We start from the raw sequence: 18,925 nt of genomic DNA on the forward strand, positions 1-18,925 counted from the left end.
GCACACCTGACCTAGAAGAAGTGACAAAGAAAATGATAATCACTGTTGAGGATGTGGAGGTAATTTTTTTTTTTTTTTGCTATTTGTTTTATGTCACACCGACACAGATAGGTCTTATGGCGATGATTGGACAGGAACGGCCTGTGAATGGGAACGAAGCGGCCATGGCCTTAATTAAGGGAAACCACGGAAAACCATTTTCAGGGCTGTCGACAGTGGGATTCGAACCCACTATCTCCCGGATGCGAGCTCACAGCTGCACGCTCCTAACCACACGGCCAACTCGCCCGGTGAGATAAATATTGCCCCAATGTGCACATATCTATAAGAATTAAATTGACTACACTACTTTTGGAGCACTTTTCAACCATGAGGGTATAATTATCCTCTGCAATGGTCTCTTGGACAGGATATAATGTCATGATCACATGCTCATTAAAAAAAATCAGAAAGGACATGTGCACATGCAATCTGCTTTATATTGCACCGACACAGATAGGGCTTATGGCAATGATGGGATAGCAAGGGGCTAGGACTGGGGAGGAAATGGCCATGGGATTAAGGTACAGCACCAGCATTTGCCTGGTGTGAAAATGGGAAACTATGGAAAACCATCTTCAGGGTTGTCGACAGTGGGGTTCGAATTCATTATCTCCTGAATGTAAACTGCGCGACCCTAACCGCATGTCCACTTGCTCGGTGAAGAGAAATGTGAATGTGTGGAAGTATACAGGGTGGCATCAGCTAACTATACGAACGCAGGATATATATATGGAAAATGAAAATAATGTCAAGCTAAGAGGGAGGGTAACAAGCACAAAAATTACTGGACTACATAGTTAATTACAATAACATGCAATAATGCTCAAAATAACAAACACAAATCATTAAAGAAGGAGAGTACTAACTGACCTTCATCCATAAATAGCCAAGAAACATAACTGTAGGCTTTTTATGAAGGTGGTCTCGGTTCAAATCTCAACCAAAACATGTGGGATTTTTGAAATGGAAAAGTCATGCCCTCTGGTTTGGATACCACATAAAGCTTGAGGTCCCAAGGCTATGGCTAGCAAGCAAGCAAGCAAGCAAGCAAGCAAGCAAGCAAGCAAGCAAGCAAGCAAGCAAGCAAGCATCAGTCACACTGATCTAACATCAGTTGTAAGATGGAAAGGTTAGAAGAAAAATGGTCCAATATTTAGAAGCATAACATGATTCAATTTCTAAGTCTAAAGGGCACATCAACTCCTGGAAATGTCATAGCAAATGACCTTGAACAGACATTGTATTGTTGCATGATAACACCATATCACACTCCAGCAACAATACATGTTAGCTGAAATAGAGCAACCATTGTAATGAAGTGAATCATTCTGTCCATTTTACCTGCAGCACTGAAGATGTATTTAAGTAGGAAAAAAAATTAGGAATCAATGGTGAAGTACAGCATGCCATCATATCCTACCAACAGTCCTCTGAATGTGATTCCTCTACTCTGAGAGATGCATTAGAATACCACTAAAACAAAAGCTTAAACCAAGTAAATTGACTATGTGAAAAATAACATGTACTAGGTCCATATTAGCCTTTCTCTCAAAATCTCAATGAACCTCTGATGTAGATCAAAGGTTCTTCTTCTTCTTTTTCTACCGATTTTCCCACACCTGTGGGGTCGCGGGTGCGAACTGTGTCGCACATGGGGATTTGGCCCTGTTTTACGGCCGGATGCCCTTCCTGACGCCAAACCTATATGGAGGGATGTAATCACTATTGCGTGTTTCTGTGGTGGTTGGTAGTGTAGTGTGTTGTCCGAATATGAAGAGGAAAGTGTTGGGACAAACACAAACACCCAGTCCTCGGGTCAGAAGAATTAATCAGATGCAATTAAAATCTCCGACCCAGCCAGGAATCGAACCCGGGACCCTCTGAACCGAAGGCCTCAATGCTGACCATTCAGCCAATGAGTCGGACGATGTAGATCAGAAGTATAAGTTAATATTAGCCTATTTGCTATGAGAGGCCATGTTACTCATTGAATCGTCCTTTAAAGAAGAAAATTTATAACTGACTCTACGCTTACTTATTTAATCCCAAAAGGCAAAGTTCAGGTATCTTCAAAAGAAAATTCTCATTACACTGAATGAAATTCTGAAACCAGAAAGATCCACACAACTTCACACTCTAGCACCAATCTCAAGAAGAATTTGCAACAGAACGCACATAGCCACAGAAAAATATTAATAGGCTGTCAGGAATGTTTCAGATATTTCCACTGGTTCAGTAATGAAGGAGTATTTCCTTTACCATTAAAGTTACCATTATTTTGTGGTGAAAATCACATTAAATTTGGAAAACCAAGTAAATCAAAAGTATGGTACTACATCACAATTAAAATTGTGCTTCTCCTAAGGGGTATGATGATGATGATGATGATGATGATGATGATGATGATGATGATGAAGGAATAGAAAAAGATACTTTTGTTAAATGATTCTAATTTGAAATTTAGGCTTCCTAAAATTTCAGTGCTCACAGAAATTTCCTACAAATTTGGTAATGATTAAAACTAACTTATACTTCTAATCTACATCAGAGGTTCATTGAGATTTTGAGAGAAAGTCAGTACTGTTCTACCATGCGTCCAGAATCAAGCCTGAGATTCTGTGACGTAACAATCACAGTTATACAGACATTTGCAAAGCATGTGTGCACACACATATGTCTTGCTGGAGATTTAGACCACAGGCATTCAGGAAACGAGGGTAATCAACAGACCACACGGCTGAGAGTATTGAGGTCATTCATTAAAAGGAACACATATAGCGTTCCCATTTGAATGGAATGAACTCGTCAAGTATCCCTTGACTAAGGAGTCGAGTGCTGAGGATGAATATATATATGATAGAATGAACTACTATGAGGAATGTATTTGCCATTATCAGTGTAGTGTATGTTTCTAATTCTGTATAATTTTATCATTACATCAATATTCAAGTATGCATATCACCACCACCACCACCACCACCATTAGACCCCTTAGGAGTACAATTTAAAATGTATTTTCCATTCTGAGCTCAGCTTGGAGAAACTTATACTTAGAAACAGATACCATGCAACAAAATCCAAAGAGAATAATAAACATAAGCAACATTAAATTTACTCACTTGTTCAAATGTTAGCATAGCTTCCAAAAATGCAAAGACACTGTTTCCAACTGAGTGGTACATGCTGGTACTGGCCCTAGTAGAAGAAAGAAATGAAAACAATAAATGAAAAGTATAATTATAACAGCATACAACTCAGGTAACCTGAAACTTTGAGAAGGAGCTGTTAGTGAATGGTTGAAAATTGATATAATACAAGCAATTGAAGGATATAGTAAAATTTCAAATTCTTTTAAACAGAAACTTGGCACAAATTCATTCAATAGATAAATTACAAGAGAGAAGAAAATAAAACAGAAAAAGGAAAGAGACCTTTGTTACATGTTTCTAATTTGAAACTTAGGCCTCCTAAGATTTCAGTGCTCACAGGAATTTCCTACAAATTTGGTAAGGATTTGATTATGTTTTCATGGCCACAGTTGCCTTGAACGCTGTGAAAATGAGCTACTTAATGCATGATGACACCATCATCTATTAACCTGATTTAAATGTCATACTGGTATATGCAAGGGAGAGGGAGAGAGATAGATTTGACAACAGTTCAAATGGTAAAGTGACTTGTTGGATGAATGGTCAACGTACTGGCCTTCGGTTCAGAGGGTCCCGGGTTTGATTCCCGGCCGGGTTGGCGATTTTAACCTTCATTGGTTAATTCCATTGGCTCGGGGGATGGGTGTCTGTGCTGTCCCCAAAATCCATGCAACTCATACACCACACATAAGACTATCCTCCACCACAATAACACGCAGTTACCTACACATGGCAGATGCCGCCCACCCTCATTGGAGGGTCTGCCTTACAAGGGCTGCACCCAGCTAGAAATAGCCACACAAAATTATTATTATGAATGGTAAAGTACACAAAATCATTTCAGAGATGTCTGATGATGGAATATGAACCTATCTGTCATTTGTATTACATGGTATTTGCCATGTTGACCAGCACTTACACATATTGAGCTTGGCTTGATTAATACAAGAACACTTTGGTGTTAGAGCAAAACTTCAGGCCTTATTACCATTCTAGTCAGTCCACCCTTCAAAAATGTCATGACTTCTGCCAGGTTTAACCTCATGATCTTGGCATATGTTGTCTATAATCCTTAGAATACAGTGCCAAGTCTATAATATAGGAGTAGCATTATAAGGTCAATGGCTTAGCAGCTGGTTTTCCACTTGGATGGCCTGTATTCAAATTCTGTGGACTTCAAGTTAATATTTTTGCCTAAACCCAAAGTGAGACAGGGTGGCTACAGTGACCCAAAAAACCTGAGATAAGCTGAATGAAGTATAACCTTAGCGAGCATATGCAGGTATTCTGATTTGATGCCATCTGGACTGTCTGCATGTTAATTTTGACATTATCTTTTATTCTATCAGACTGCAGAAAAATGGAGCTCTATCGAGCGACCCATTGGTATGATTTAATTAGATCTGTCAGGTAGGAACCAAATCAGCAACCACAGATCTTTTACAGAGCAACACTGTACAACATGGAGTGCTGAATGGACATTTTTCCACCCTTCAAAAATGTCATGACTTCTGCCAGGTTTAAGCTCGTGATCTTGGCATATGGAGGTTGACATTCTACCACAGATAAAGAGAGGGAGCTGACTAATGACAGGTGTCAACATGTATGGTCTTTTCTTAATGAGAATAAGCCTGCCAACTTTTACACATGGCATTGCTAGAAATTTTACAGGATATACTTAGTTAATGATTTAACTCCACAGTTAAAGGCAGTACTTATGGTGGCATAGTAGTATAAGGGCCCTTTCTTTATCACTGGCAACACTGTATGTACACAACAGAAATGCAACGAGTATTTCTCATGTATACACATAGAGTGGTACTCAACCTGCCTCACAGTATACAGATTTGTCCATACACTGCTCTGTGTAGGTGCTGTGCTGCAAAGAATAGTATGGTCTGTGAGAGACTGGCCGAATGATCAGTCCCCACGAAAGCCAAAAGTGCGTCAAAACTCCAGCAATGTGAAGTTGATGGTGATTGTGGTGTATGACTGCAATGGTATTATTTTCATGCATACCACACCCCAAGAACAGACAAAGAATGCACAGTATTACTGTTCATTTTTGGAATATCACCAGTGACCTGCGCAAGAAACAACAACACTTTCTGCAAATGTCCACTGTTTTGCAGGTAGCTGATTTACATGCTTGATGGAGCTGGGAAGTGCCGTATCATCTCCCATACTACCTGGACGTAAAATCCTGTGATTCTGACTTAATACTGAAGATGAAGGAACTGCTGTTCCCGAAGTTCTGCCCGTGATACACCGCTCCACTAGCACCATGCAGAGAAAAGGCGCTGTTACAGGTATACTACAGCTTCCACACCACTGGCAATGGATTCTACACAATGCTGGAGACTACAATGAGAGTTTGTAGACGTATCACAGAGGTATCTCTTTTGTATAAGTTGCAATTAATAACTGCTACTAAAAAAAGAAACAGCCTTGTATATGAATCATATTGGAAAACAAAGTGATGATCATCCATTATTTCCAAAGATAAAACTGTTTAAGGATTTAGGCATCTATTCAGGCTGGAATAGAAAAGAAGTATAATACATTTCTAAAGTTATTAGTTGACACCACTTGGAATTATTCAATGGGAGGGAGTAGGCTCATATTATTCTACAATAATAATCAACGCAAAACAGTTTTAGCAGTATAAGTTCAGTGTTCTCCCCAGAAATTTTTCGTCAGCTGGGTGGCAGGAATGAGTAACCGGGTGGCGAATAGTACGTAAAAAATTAATATGATAAAATTTCAGTTTATTCCCCTCAGGTTGTTAACAATATCAGACAGGTAACCATTAACTGCAAAATTGAACTATTTCAGTGGTATTTTCACGAGCAAGACATAACAGAATATTTTGAACTTCTGGCGTTCTACTGCTCGTTCATAACCCTGTAACACCGGGGCTTACCACTTGGTTGATGCAGAATGTTGTATGGGTTTGTGACGTCATGCGGAATCAAGAGCTCACACGAATCCAGACACCGCTCGCGCAGGACACTACATGATCGTCAAGCTAAACATTTAAACTCTGGTATAATTGATCCAGTTATGCAATTATGTTGATAATAATGAAGATCTATCATTTAAATGAACAGTTTTATAACGTTTACACTTTCATTTGGAGCACCCAGTGACTTAAAATATGTATTAATATTACGTAAATAGCACATACTGGTATCTACGTTATGTTAGCAGGGCTGGTTGTAAAAGGACTACAGTAATCTGTCCTAGTTCGTGAACCATGGACAATGGCTGAGTGGCCTAGTAAGTGGTCCTGAGAGTCGGGATACCAGGTGCTAAAGAATGGGAGTGGGCATCTCGGACATATTCTGAGCCATGGCCTTCCTTGTGCTCAGACGGCTAGGGCTATACAATCCACCAGTGGTCCCTAACCCATTAGAGGAGAGATCCTCACTTGGACTATGTGTAAGTAGGGTAGCATCCTCCTTCATAAATTTACTGAGCTCAGAACATTTTAAGCAAGCCTCGGACCTATGGGAGTAATGGAGGCCCACTCCCATTTGACAGGCGACGGACTCCTTGGAAACAACTTGGCGAATGAAATGGAATTCGATGGTGAGCTATCAATATTAATGGGGCTTATGGAAGAAAGAAAGTAGAACTGGCTGAGTCAGCAAAGAGGATACATCTGGATGTGCTAGGAGTAAGTGATATTTGGGTAAGGGGAGATAAAGAGGTAGAGCTAGGCGATTATTAAGTGTACTTGACGGGTGTTAAAAAGGGAAGGGTAGAGTCTGGGGCAGGGCTGTTCATCAGGAATACTATTGCACGCAACATACCGGTAGTTTCTGTTAGGCACATAAACGAGTGAATGATGTGGGTAGATTTGGCAGTTGAAGGAATTAGAACGAGAATTGTCTCAGTGTATTCACCATGTGAGGGTGCTGATGAGGATTAAATTGACAAGTTTTATGAAGCACTGAGTGACATCGTAGTCAGGGTCAGCAGCAAGGATAGGATAGTGCTAATGGGTGATTTCAATATGAGAGCTGGAAACAGAACTGAAGGATACGAAAGGGTGATTGACAAATGTGAGGAAAATATGAAAGCTAATGGGAATGGGAAGTGTTTGCTGGATTTTTGTGCTAGTATGAGTTTAGCAGTTAGGAATACATTCTTCAAGCATAAGGCTATTCACTGCTACACATGGGAGGCTAGGGGTACCAGATCCATAACAGACTGTATCCTAACCAACTTCGAATTCAGGAAATCTGTTAGGAATGTACAGGTTTTTCGGGGATTTTTCGATGAAAGAGACCACTATCTGATCTGTAGTGAACTAAGTATCTCTAAGCCTAGAACAGAAAAAGTGAAATCTGTCTGTAAACAAATAAGGATAGAAAATCTCCAGGATGAAGAAATTAGGCAGAAGAACATGGATATAATTAGTAGGAAGTTCTGAACAGTGGACAGTAAGCAGGTTCAGGATATAGAAAGAGAATGGGTGGCATACAAAACGCTGTAGTATTAACAGCAAGGGAATGCCTATGAAACACTGTGTGTAAGGATGGGAAAAAACATCTTAGTGAAATGATGAAGTGAGAGCAGCTTGTAAATGTAAAAAGAAGGCTTATCAGAAATGGCTTCAAACAAGGCCTGATGCAGACAGGGAATTGTACATAGATGAAAGAAACAGCGAAACAAATAGTTGCTGAATCCAAAAAGAAGTTGTGGGAATATTTTGGTAATAACCTGGAAAGGCTAGGTCAAGCAGCAGGGAAACTTTTCTGGACAGTAATAAAGGAAATGAACAGTGTTTTGGATCATTCAGGTGAACTCATAATAGATCCCAGGGAATCACTGGAGAGGTGGAGGGAATATTTTGAAAATCTTCTCAACGTAAAAGGAAACCTTCATGGTGGTGTCACAAACAACAGAGCTCATGGGGAGGAGGAAAATGATGTTGGTGAAATTACGCTTGAGGAAGTGGAAAGTATGGTAAATAAAATTCCATTATCACAAAGCAGCAGGAATAGATGAAATTAGACCTGAAATGGTGAAGTATAGTGGGAAGGCAGGGATGAAATGGCTTCAAAAATAATAAGATTAGCATGGAGTGTTGGTAAGATACCTTTAGATTGGACAAAAGCAGTAATTGCACCTATCTATAAGCAAGGGAACAGGAAGGATTGCAACAACTATCGAGGTATCTCATTGATTAGTGTACCAGGCAAAGTATTCACTGGCATCTTGGAAGGGAGGGTGCGATCAGTGGTTGAGAGGAAGTTGGATGAAAACCAGTGTGGTTTCAGACCACAGAGAGGCTGTCAGGGTCAGATTTTCAGTCTACGCCAGGTAATTGAAAAACGCTATGAGAGGAATAGACAGTTGTGTCTATGTTTTGTAGATCTGGAGAATGCATATGACAGGGTACGGAGGGAAAAGATGTTCACCATACTGGGGAACTATGGGATTAAGGGTAGATTATTAAAATCAATCAAAGGCATTTATGTTGACAATTGGGCTGCAGTGAGATTTGATGGTTGAATGATTTCTTGGTTCAGGGTACTTACAGGGGTTAGACAAGGTTGTAATCTTTCACCTTTGTTGTTCATAGTTTACATGGATCATCTGCTGTAAGGTATAAGGTGGCAGGGAGGGATTCAGTTAGGTGGAAATGTAGTAAGCAGTCTGGCCTATGCTGACGACTTGGTCTTAATGGCAGATTGTGCCGAAAGCCTGCAGTTTAATATCTTGCAACTTGAAAATAGGTGCAATGAGTATGGTATGAAAATTAGCCTTTTGAAGACTAAATTGATGTCAGTAGGTAAGAAATCTGAGAAAATTGAATGTCATATTTGTGATACAAAGTTAGAACAGGTAGATATTTTAAAGTATTTAGGATAAGCGTTTTCTGAGGATGGCAATATAATAAGTGAGACTGAATCAAGGTGCAGTAAAGCTAATGCAGTGAGCACGCAGTTGTGATCAACAGTATTCTGTAAGAAGGAAGTCAGTTCCCGGTCCAAATTATCTTTACATCGGTCTGTTTTCAGACCAACTTTGCTTTACGGGAAAGTAGCCAGAATGAGGAGATAAAGCTAAGTTAAGAATGAACTCGATGGATGAAGCTGTATGCATGAACCGGCTTTGGTGGTGGGGTCATGTGAGGCGAATGGAGGAGAATAGGTTACTTAGGATAATAATGGACTCAGTTATGGAGGGTAAGAGAAGCAGATGGAGACGAAGACGACAACAGTTAGACTCAGTTTCTATCGATTTAAAGATAAGAGGTATAGAACTAAATGAGGCCACAGCACTAGTTGCAAATAAGGATTGTGGCGACATTCAGTAAATTCGCAGAGGCTTGCAGACTGAACGCTAAAAGGCATAACGCGAGAGAGAGAGAGAGAGAGAGAGAGAGAGAGAGAGAGAGAGAGAGAGAGAGAGAGAGAGTGGTTTCAGTAAAGATGCAATATCCTTGTTTAGAATAAATACGGTAACTTTATTATAATAATGGTCATGTGATGAGCTATAAAGAAGTGACATTTTATACAAATAATGCGACAAAGAAATACACACACACACATACACAACGTGTATGTATAGAATGTAAGCGGTATGGGTACACAGTAAAACCTCTCTATAACGTACACCTTCGGGACCGAAAAATAATGTCCGTTATGAAGGGATGACCGCCCGAGAGAGTTTATGAAACCGGTACCATTAAACATAATTCAGAACACAATGACCTATGTATTGTATGTGTTAACAATTTTCGCAAATGTACCTTTAATTGTATGATGTATACAGTATTTTACAATTAACTGCACTGTACTCACATGAGAAAGTTGTAGGTGGGCTGCTGCAGCTACGAAGTACTGTATTAAAGAGACAAAAACACTTCTATGGAAACCTCTGTTGAGCACACTGTACACTATTACCGTTCACCATGTTAAAATTAAGAAAAGCTCATAAGTTTTTGAAACTTTAAATCAATATGTAGATGTAGCAATCTCTAGCACAGTACAGTAAAACGTCAGCACTTGAAAAAATCCTTGATGTTAATTTGTTTTGTCCATTTTAGTTTAGCAATGATATATTCACTATGTGCAATTAAATCCTGGGCCAAATTTACACCTTTTTCATCGTTTTGTTTATGACAGAATTCTTTCAGTTCCTTAACAAAGCCAAGAGCCTCACTGTACGAGGTTAATGGCAGCACATTAATTTCAAATGGTTCATGTTTGTGGGTTACTGTAGTCACGTCCTAGTTCGTGAACCACGGGCAACGGCTGAGTGGCCTAGGAAGTGGTCCTGAGAGTCGGGATACCAGTTGCTATGGAATTGGAGTGGGCATCTCGGACATATTCTGAGTCATGGCCCTCCTTGCGCTCAGGCGGCTAGGACTATACAATTCACCGGTGGTCCATAACCCGTTAGAGGAGAGATCCTCACTTGGACTATGTGCAAGTAGGGCAGCATCCTGCTTCATGAATTTACTGAGCTCAGAACACTTTAAGCAAGCCTCGGACCTATGAGAGTAATGGAGTCCCACTCCCATTTGACAGGCGAGGGACTCCTTGGAAACAACTTGGCGAACGAAATGGAATTCGGTGGGGAGCTATCAATATTAATGGGGCTTATGGAAGAAAGAAGGTAGAACTGGCTGAGTCATCAAAAAGGATGCATCTGGATGTGCTAGGAGTAAGTGATATTCGGGTAAGGGGAGATAATGAGGAAGAGATAGGAGATTATAAAGTGTACTTGACGGGTGTTAGAAAGGGAAGGGCAGAGTCTGGGGTAGGGCTCTTTATCAGGAATACCATTGCACGCAACATAGTTTCTGTTAGGCACGTAAATGAGCGAATGATGTGGGTAGATTTGTCAGTGGGAGGAATTAGGACAAGAATTGTGTCCGTGTATTCACCATGTGAGGGTGCAGATGAGGATGAAGTTGACAAGTTTTATGAAGCATTGAGTGACATCATGGTCAGGGTCAACAGCAAGGATAGAATAGTGCTAATGGGCGATTTCAATGCGAGAGTTGGAAATAGAACTGAAGGATACGAAAGGGTGATTGGTAAATGTGGGGAAGATATGGAAGCTAACGGGAATGGGAAGCGTTTGCTGGACTTCTGTGCTAGTATAGGTTTAGCTGTTACGAATACATTCTTCAAGCATAAGACTGTTCACCGCTACACATGGGAGGCTAGGGGTACCAGATCCATAATAGACTATATCTTAACAGACTTTGAATTCAGGAAATCTGTTAGGAATGTACGAGTTTTCCGCGGATTTTTCGATGATACAGACCACTATCTGATCTGTAGTGAACTAAGTATCTCCAGGCCTAGGGTAGAGAAAGTGAAATCTGTCTGCAAACGAATAAGAGTAGAAAATCTCCAGGACGAGGAAATTAGACAGAAGTACATGGATATGATTAGTGAGAAGTTTCGAACAGTAGACAGTAAGCAGGTTCAGGATATAGAAAGTGAATGGGTGGCATACAGGGATGCTGTAGTAGAAACAGCAAGGGAATGCCTAGGAACAACGGTGTGTAAAGATGGGAAAAGGCGAACATCTTGGTGGAATGATGAAGTGAGAGCAGCCTGTAAACGTAAAAAGAAGGCTTATCAGAAATGGCTCCAAACAAGGGCCGAGGCAGACAGGGATTTGTACGTAGATGAAAGAAACAGAGCGAAACAAATAGTTGTTGAATCCACAAAGAAGTCATGGGAAGATTTTTGTAATAAACTGGAAAGGCTTGGTCAAGCAGCAGGGAAACCTTTCTGGACAGTAATAAAGAATCTTAGGAAGGGAGGGAAAAAGGAAATGAACAGTGTTTTGAGTAATTCAGGTGAACTCATAATAGATCTCAGGGAATCACTGGAGAGGTGGAGGGAATATTTTGAAAATCTTCTCAATGTAAAAGGAAATAATCATGGTGGTGTTGCAAACAGCCAAGCTCATGGGGAGGAGGAAAGTGATGTTGGTGAAATTATGCTTGAGGAAGTGGAAAGGATGGTAAATAAACTCCATTGTCATAAGGCAGCAGGAATAGATGAAATTAGACCTGAAATGGTGAAGTATGGTGGGAAGGCAGGGATGAAATGGCTTCATAGAGTAGTAAAATTAGCGTGGAGTGTTGGTAAGGTACCTTCAGATTGGACAAAAGCAGTAATTGCACCTATCTATAAGCAAGGGAACAGGAAGGATTGCAACAACTACCGAGGTATCTCATTGATTAGTATACCAGGCAAAGTATTCACTGGCATCTTGGAAGGGAGGGTGCGATCAGTCGTTGAGAGGAAGTTGGATGAAAACCAGTGTGGTTTCAGACCACAGAGAGGCTGTCAGGATCAGATTTTCAGTATGCGCCAGGTAATTGAAAAATGCTACGAGAGGAATAGGCGGTTGTGTTTATGTTTCGTAGATCTAGAGAAAGCGTATGACAGGGTACCGAGGGAAAAGATGTTCGTCACACTGGGGGACTATGGAATTAAAGGTAGATTATTAAAATCAATCAAAGGCATCTATGTTGACAATTGGGCTTCAGTGAGAATTGATGGTAGAATGAGTTCTTGGTTCAGGGTACTTACAGGAGTTAGACAAGGCTGTAATCTTTCACCTTTGCTGTTCGTAGTTTACATGGATCATCTGCTGAAAGGTATAAAATGGCAGGGAGGGATTCAGTTAGGTGGAAATGTAGTAAACAGTTTGGCCTATGCTGACGACTTGGTTTTAATGGCAGACTGTGCCGAAAGCCTACAGTCTAATATCTTGGAACTTGAAAATAGGTGCAATGAGTATGGTATGAAAATTAGCCTCTCGAAGACTAAATTGATGTCAGTAGGAAAGAAATTCAACAGAACTGAATGTCAGATTGGTGATACAAAGCTAGAACAGGTCGATAATTTCAAGTATTTAGGTTGTGGTAATAAAGTAAGTGAGATTGAATCAAGGTGTAGTAAAGCTAATGCAGTGAGCTCGCAGTTGCGATCAACAGTATTCTGTAAGAAGGAAGTGAGCTCCCAGACGAAACTATCTTTACATCGGGCTGTTTTCAGACCAACTTTGCTTTACGGGAGCGAAAGCTGGGTGGACTCAGGATATCTTATTCATAAGTTAGAAGTAACAGACATGAAAGTAGCGAGAATGACTGCTGGTACAAACAGGTGGGAACAATGGCAGGAGGGTACTCGGAATGAGGAGATAAAGGCTAATTTTGGAATGAACTCAATGGACGAAGCTGTACGTATAAACCGGCTTCGGTGGTGGGGTCATGTGGGGCGAATGGAGGAGGATAGGTTACCTAGGAGAATAATGGACTCTGTTATGGAGGGTAAGAGAAGTAGAGGGAGACCAAGACGACGGTGGTTAGACTCGGTTTCTAACGATTTAAAGGTAAGAGGTATAGAACTAAATGAGGCCACAACACTAGTTGCAAATCGAGTATTGTGGCGACGTTTAGTAAATTCTCAGAGGCTTGCAGACTGAACGCTGAAAGGCATAACAGTCTATAATGATAATGTATGTATGTATGTATGTATGTTTTCTTCAAAGTCATCATTAGCATCACCTTCACTCCCACTTTCGTCAGAATCTTCATTTTTGTCCTCCTTCCCTTGGATTGACTGAAGAATCGTTCTCGTGTCTCCACTCTCACACTCTGTTGGAATATCTGAATCAATTTCGATATAGGTGTTAACTTGTACACTGTAACCTGCTGCATTAATCAACTGTTGTGTTGTTTCCATGCTGTCAGGAAGGGTATCCGATTCTATTTCGGGATGTCCACCACTAGCGGGAAACCTAGCTTTAAGAAAGCAGTTACGAATTGTTGAGGCTGTAACGTTTTTCCATGCATTTGTTATCCACGAAATTGTTTGGAGAACATTCAGTCCCTTTGTCAGTGTCTGAAGGGTTAATTCATTCCTGTTAAGTTCTGATACTATGTGCTTCATCACTAACTGTCTGTACATAACCATGAAGTTCTGGATCACTCCTTGGTCAAGCAGCTGAGAAACTGATGTTACATTTGGTGGGAAAAAGACGATGTTCACATTTTGCAGCTGAATTGTATCCAGATGTGATGCTGCACTATCGAGGAATAATAACACTTTTCGCTCCTGGCGTATCATTTTTCTGTCCAATTGTCCTAGCCACTCTGTCATTATTTCTCTGGTCATCCGTGCTTTCCGTTCAATGCCAAACTTCGTAACGTCCATATTCTTAAAAAACCTTGATTTGATGATAATGATGTTTGTTGTTTAAAGGGGCCTAACATCTAAGGTCATCAGCCCCACACCTTGGTTTTGCAGCTTTTCCTATCAAAAGGGGCTTCACCCATTCTCCACTCATACTTGCACACAACAAGACCGTAAGTCGTTCTTTTGCAACTTTTCCACCAGTACAATGATTTCCTTTGAAACACAAAGTTTTGTCGGGTAAAGCACGGAAAAATAATCCAGTTTCATCGGCATTCAAAATATTTTCCGGAACATACCCATCTATGATTGAAGGTATTTTTCCTTGCCAGTTTTCAAAAATCTCCATATTAACACTGGATGATTCTCTGCAAATCACTCTGAAGTTGATGCCATGTCGCTTTCTGAATCTTTCTAGCCAGCCATTCGAGGCTTTGAAATCTCCAATACCTAATTCTGCAGCAAATTCTAACGCTTTTGCTTGTATCATTGGTCCTGACACAGGGACATTCTGACTTCCTATTTCAGTGAACCACTCTAGCGTTGCCTTGTCAATGAGAGCTCCACTACCACTCTGAAACAGTTTAATGCACTGTTCGTTGCCATTTAAATGACATTCTTTCACTAGTTCCCCTTGTCTTTCCACAATTTCAGCTACCTGTGTCTTCCCAATCTTGAACACTTCGGACAGTTTACACAATTAAAATTATAAAATTCTTTTATTAACAACAACCTACTCAATACAATATAATACACGCATTGAATTATAAAATAATCATGAGGTGTCTTAAAAAATGGCTTAAATAACGGAACATGTTTCGTTCGGCATTGCGAACATCATCAGCCGTTAGTACAAAGACTAAGGTCAGGGCCCTGAACTTAAGTGATTAAAATTGTTAAAAGAATAACAATGTCGTAATAAAAAGTAATATGCTAACATTAGACTTAATTAGTAACAGTATGTACAGATCAACAGCAAGAATTTATGGTGAAATACATTGAACGATGGCAGTCTGTGGAGTTAAAAACAATCATGGGGCTGTTAAAGTAAAAAACAAAAATAGATATTGTAGACAATTAATATATACGTCAATGTGTGAAGCGTGGATTAATTATTGACGTTGGGGTTCTTACAATTGTGCGAAAACAAAGGTTGAATAAGAGTTAATTGAACAGTACGAGTCAAATAGAACCAGTCAAAAGGCGCAGGACGACGTAACCAAGGATGATATGACGTGATCACCGGTAATTGCAAATTCTGTAGGAGAGAGAATCACAATGCCAGAAGGAAATACAAGTTGAACTAGTCCACATTCACACGCTAGCATAAAATTAAAAACGTATACAATGTAGAACATCAATGATGAACTCATTAAGGAGTAACTGTGATCTTGAAAAAGGGAGAGTTTAGGCAATCCATAGATGAATGAAGCAGATTATGGCACAATTGGAGTTTGAAATCTGGAATGAAAGAAAAGGGAGGAAAATGAAATTATGTTATACGGAAAATGAAGAAGGAGAAAAGAAAAAATTGAAAGAGGAGGCTTACCCTTGGGACTAGTGTGAGGTGTCCGCTAGTGTTAGCTGCGTGAAGTAAACTGGCGAGTAGCTTTATTGCTGCTTCTAGTGTTATATGTATGTATATGTAGAGTCGGGGAGTGAGTCATGTGAGGCGGAGGGGCGACCGATTCTTTGGGCGGGTCGAATGTTCGTGGAGGGGGTGTTGCATGAAGGGGCGGTACAGCAGTAGCTGTTGTTACAGAGGAAATTTTATTAGCGGTTGTATAATTAAAAATTCTCATAAAGTTATTATTATATATATTGAAAAGAGAAAGTAGTTCTGGAATTTTTTTTCGATTATTGGACTTTTAATTTCTGAAGTTTCATTTAAATTTTGATTTCTATTAAAATACTGGTCTAAGAATATATAAATATTCTCAAACTCTGTCATAAGTTTACTTTCATTAACATATTTCAAGATTTGAAGATTTTTCAACTGTCGTAAAACTGTGGCCAGTTTCTTCCATATGGGTGCTCATGGCGGAATACTTTTTATGTTGCGAAGCGTTGTAGTGTTCAAGGTATCTGGTCAAAAAGCTACGTCCGGTCTGTCCGATATAAGAAAAACCACAATGGGTGCATTTAAACCTATAGATACCAGAGTTCGATAATTTATTGTGGTTAATGTTAACTATATTTGAATTGAAGAATATATTACGGTTCGTATATCGGGTTCTATAAGCGATATTAATATCGTATTTCTTTAGAGGGTTAGTAACTTGAAATAAGCCTGGGTTCGTGTAGGTAAAGGGAGCATATTTCGTTTTTTTTTAGGCTTGTCCGGAATGAGTTTCGTTGCGTTTTTTTATTTTATCTTGTTGATGATTTTATTAATCATCAAGGGATTATAGCCATTAATTCTGGCCAAATCCTTGATAAAGTTTAGTTCTCTTTTGCGATTTTCAGTTGTAAGCGGGATTTTTAATGCTCTATAGACAAGACTAAAAAATGCAGCCTAAAAAAACGAAATATGCTCCCTTTACCTACACGAACCCAGGCTTATTTCAAGTTACTAACCCTCTAAAGAAATACGATATTAATATCGCTTATAGAACCCGATATACGAACCGTAATACATTCTTCAATTCAAATATAGTTAACATTAACCGCAATAAATTCTCGAACTCTGGTATCTATAGGTTTAAATGCACCCATTGTGGTTTTTCTTATATCAGACAGACCGGACGTAGCTTTTTGACCAGATACCTTGAACACTACAACGCTTCGAAACATAAAAAGTATTCCGCCATGAGCACCCATATGGAAGAAACTGGCCACAGTTTTACGACAATGAAAAAGATCTTCAAATCTTGAAATATGTTAATAAAAGTAAACTTATGACAGAGTTTGAGAATATTTATATATTCTTAGACCAGTATTTTAATAGAAATCGAAATTTAAATGATACTTCAGAAATTAAAAGTCCAATAATCGAAAAAATTCCAGAACTACTTTCTCTTTTCAATATAAATAATAATAACTTTATGAGAATTTTTAATTATACAACCGCTAATGATATTTCCTCTGTAACAACAGCTACTGCTCTACCGCCCCTTCATGCAACACCCCCTCCACGAACATTCGACCCGCCCAAAGAATCGGTCGCCCCTCCGCCTCACATGACTCACTCCCCGCGTCTACATATACATACAAGGACGAGCTGACTGTCATAGTGAAAGGACATACGTGCCTCTCGCTGCGCTCTCTCTCTCCCTGCCAGGCGCTCTGTACTTTTCAAGTATCAGCCAGGCACTTGTACTTATTAGTACATTTTCGAAGGAGCATTGTCTGAGCTGTAGCACTTTTCAGTGCTCGCTCTTTCTTCTGTTTCAGGATATCTTACAGGAGGACCAGGATGGAGAAGCCGACCCTACCAGTGAGACTGGTCGACTACGACTACCAGGGAGCCGTCGAGAAGCTGCTGGACGCGTTCGACACGACGGATGTCCCCAGCTATGAACGCCCGGACTGGTGGTGTTCAACCAGCTGGGGGAAGGCGACCACCAGGGGACGCTCCACGTATTCGACAACCTGAATGCGACTGCGGAGTACATCGGAGAGCCACTCCTGCCGATCATCGGCATTATGGTTGCTACCTGGGCGATCATCATTCGCCCTAACGACGCAGCCAGCTTCAGGGTCTACGAGGAGCGCGCGTCCCAGCAGTTCCAGGTTGCCCGGCTACCAGGACTCAGGGAGCACCTGGATATCTCGGGCTACCAAGAGGCAGCCTCGCAGACGGAGCCAATGACTGAGGACGATGGCGGGGGAGCGCCGCGACGGCGCGACTCAAGTTGGAAAGCTGTAAATTACGAAGTACACGCAGACCAACAAGGCCGCCAACCAGGACCGTCGCCCACCTACCAAGGTGAAGTGGTCGCAGATGCAGGCCTACCAGGAGGGGCCTGTAACCCGGGCGCAAACCAGGAGAGCGCCCGTGATGGTGGATGGCAGCACGGCAGCGGATAAGGACGCCCCTTGGCGTGCTGAGCCCGCCGTCCAGGCCCTGCCAGCCAACATGTCGTTCGAGATGCAGACCTCGATGTGCGCCCCACAGGACAGGGAACGCAGTCGAGCGTTAGCAATGACCGACGACGCCGCCGCCAGCCAGGGAGAAGAAGCAGATGGCAACGCAGCGGTACCACCAGCCACCCCGGGGTCACCAGGACGGGAGGAGGGCCATCAGGACGAGGCCTCTTCCCCAGCCGAGAAGCACCCCCATGGAAGAAGAAGGAGAAGACGACGCTGCACCAGGAAGCAGAAGGCGACGCCAACCCACCAGGAGAGGGCCGCCCAGCCGCAACCCAAGACTGCCCCCAGGACAGCAGTCAACCGAGGAGCCAATCAGGAGAGGACCTCAGCGGGAAGCGGCAGTCAGGTGAGAGTAAAACGTCCCCCTCAGCAGCTCTTGCAGTGTTTCCGCTGTCTGAGTTGGGGCCACCGTCAGGTCAGCTGTGGGCTCGAGGTGAGGTGCAACCGCTGTGGTGG

At 41.2% G+C, this 18,925-nt stretch overlaps 1 protein-coding gene across 4 annotated transcripts in view; it reads right to left on the reverse strand.

Annotated features, from left to right (window-relative positions):
• The window catches only part of LOC136862909 (tetratricopeptide repeat protein 39B), a 545,055-nt gene that overhangs the window by 310,724 nt on the left and 215,406 nt on the right, over positions 1 to 18,925 (reverse strand). For all 4 annotated transcript variants that reach the window (XM_068226207.1, XM_068226205.1, XM_068226206.1 and 1 more), the window contains one exon: positions 3,162 to 3,237. In XM_068226207.1, the coding sequence (XP_068082308.1) occupies positions 3,162 to 3,237 (76 nt within the window). The remainder of the gene's footprint in view (positions 1 to 3,161; positions 3,238 to 18,925) is intronic.

This window comes from Anabrus simplex, chromosome 2, assembly GCF_040414725.1.
Source record: "Anabrus simplex isolate iqAnaSimp1 chromosome 2, ASM4041472v1, whole genome shotgun sequence".
In the NCBI taxonomy this organism is placed as follows: domain Eukaryota; kingdom Metazoa; phylum Arthropoda; class Insecta; order Orthoptera; family Tettigoniidae; genus Anabrus; species Anabrus simplex.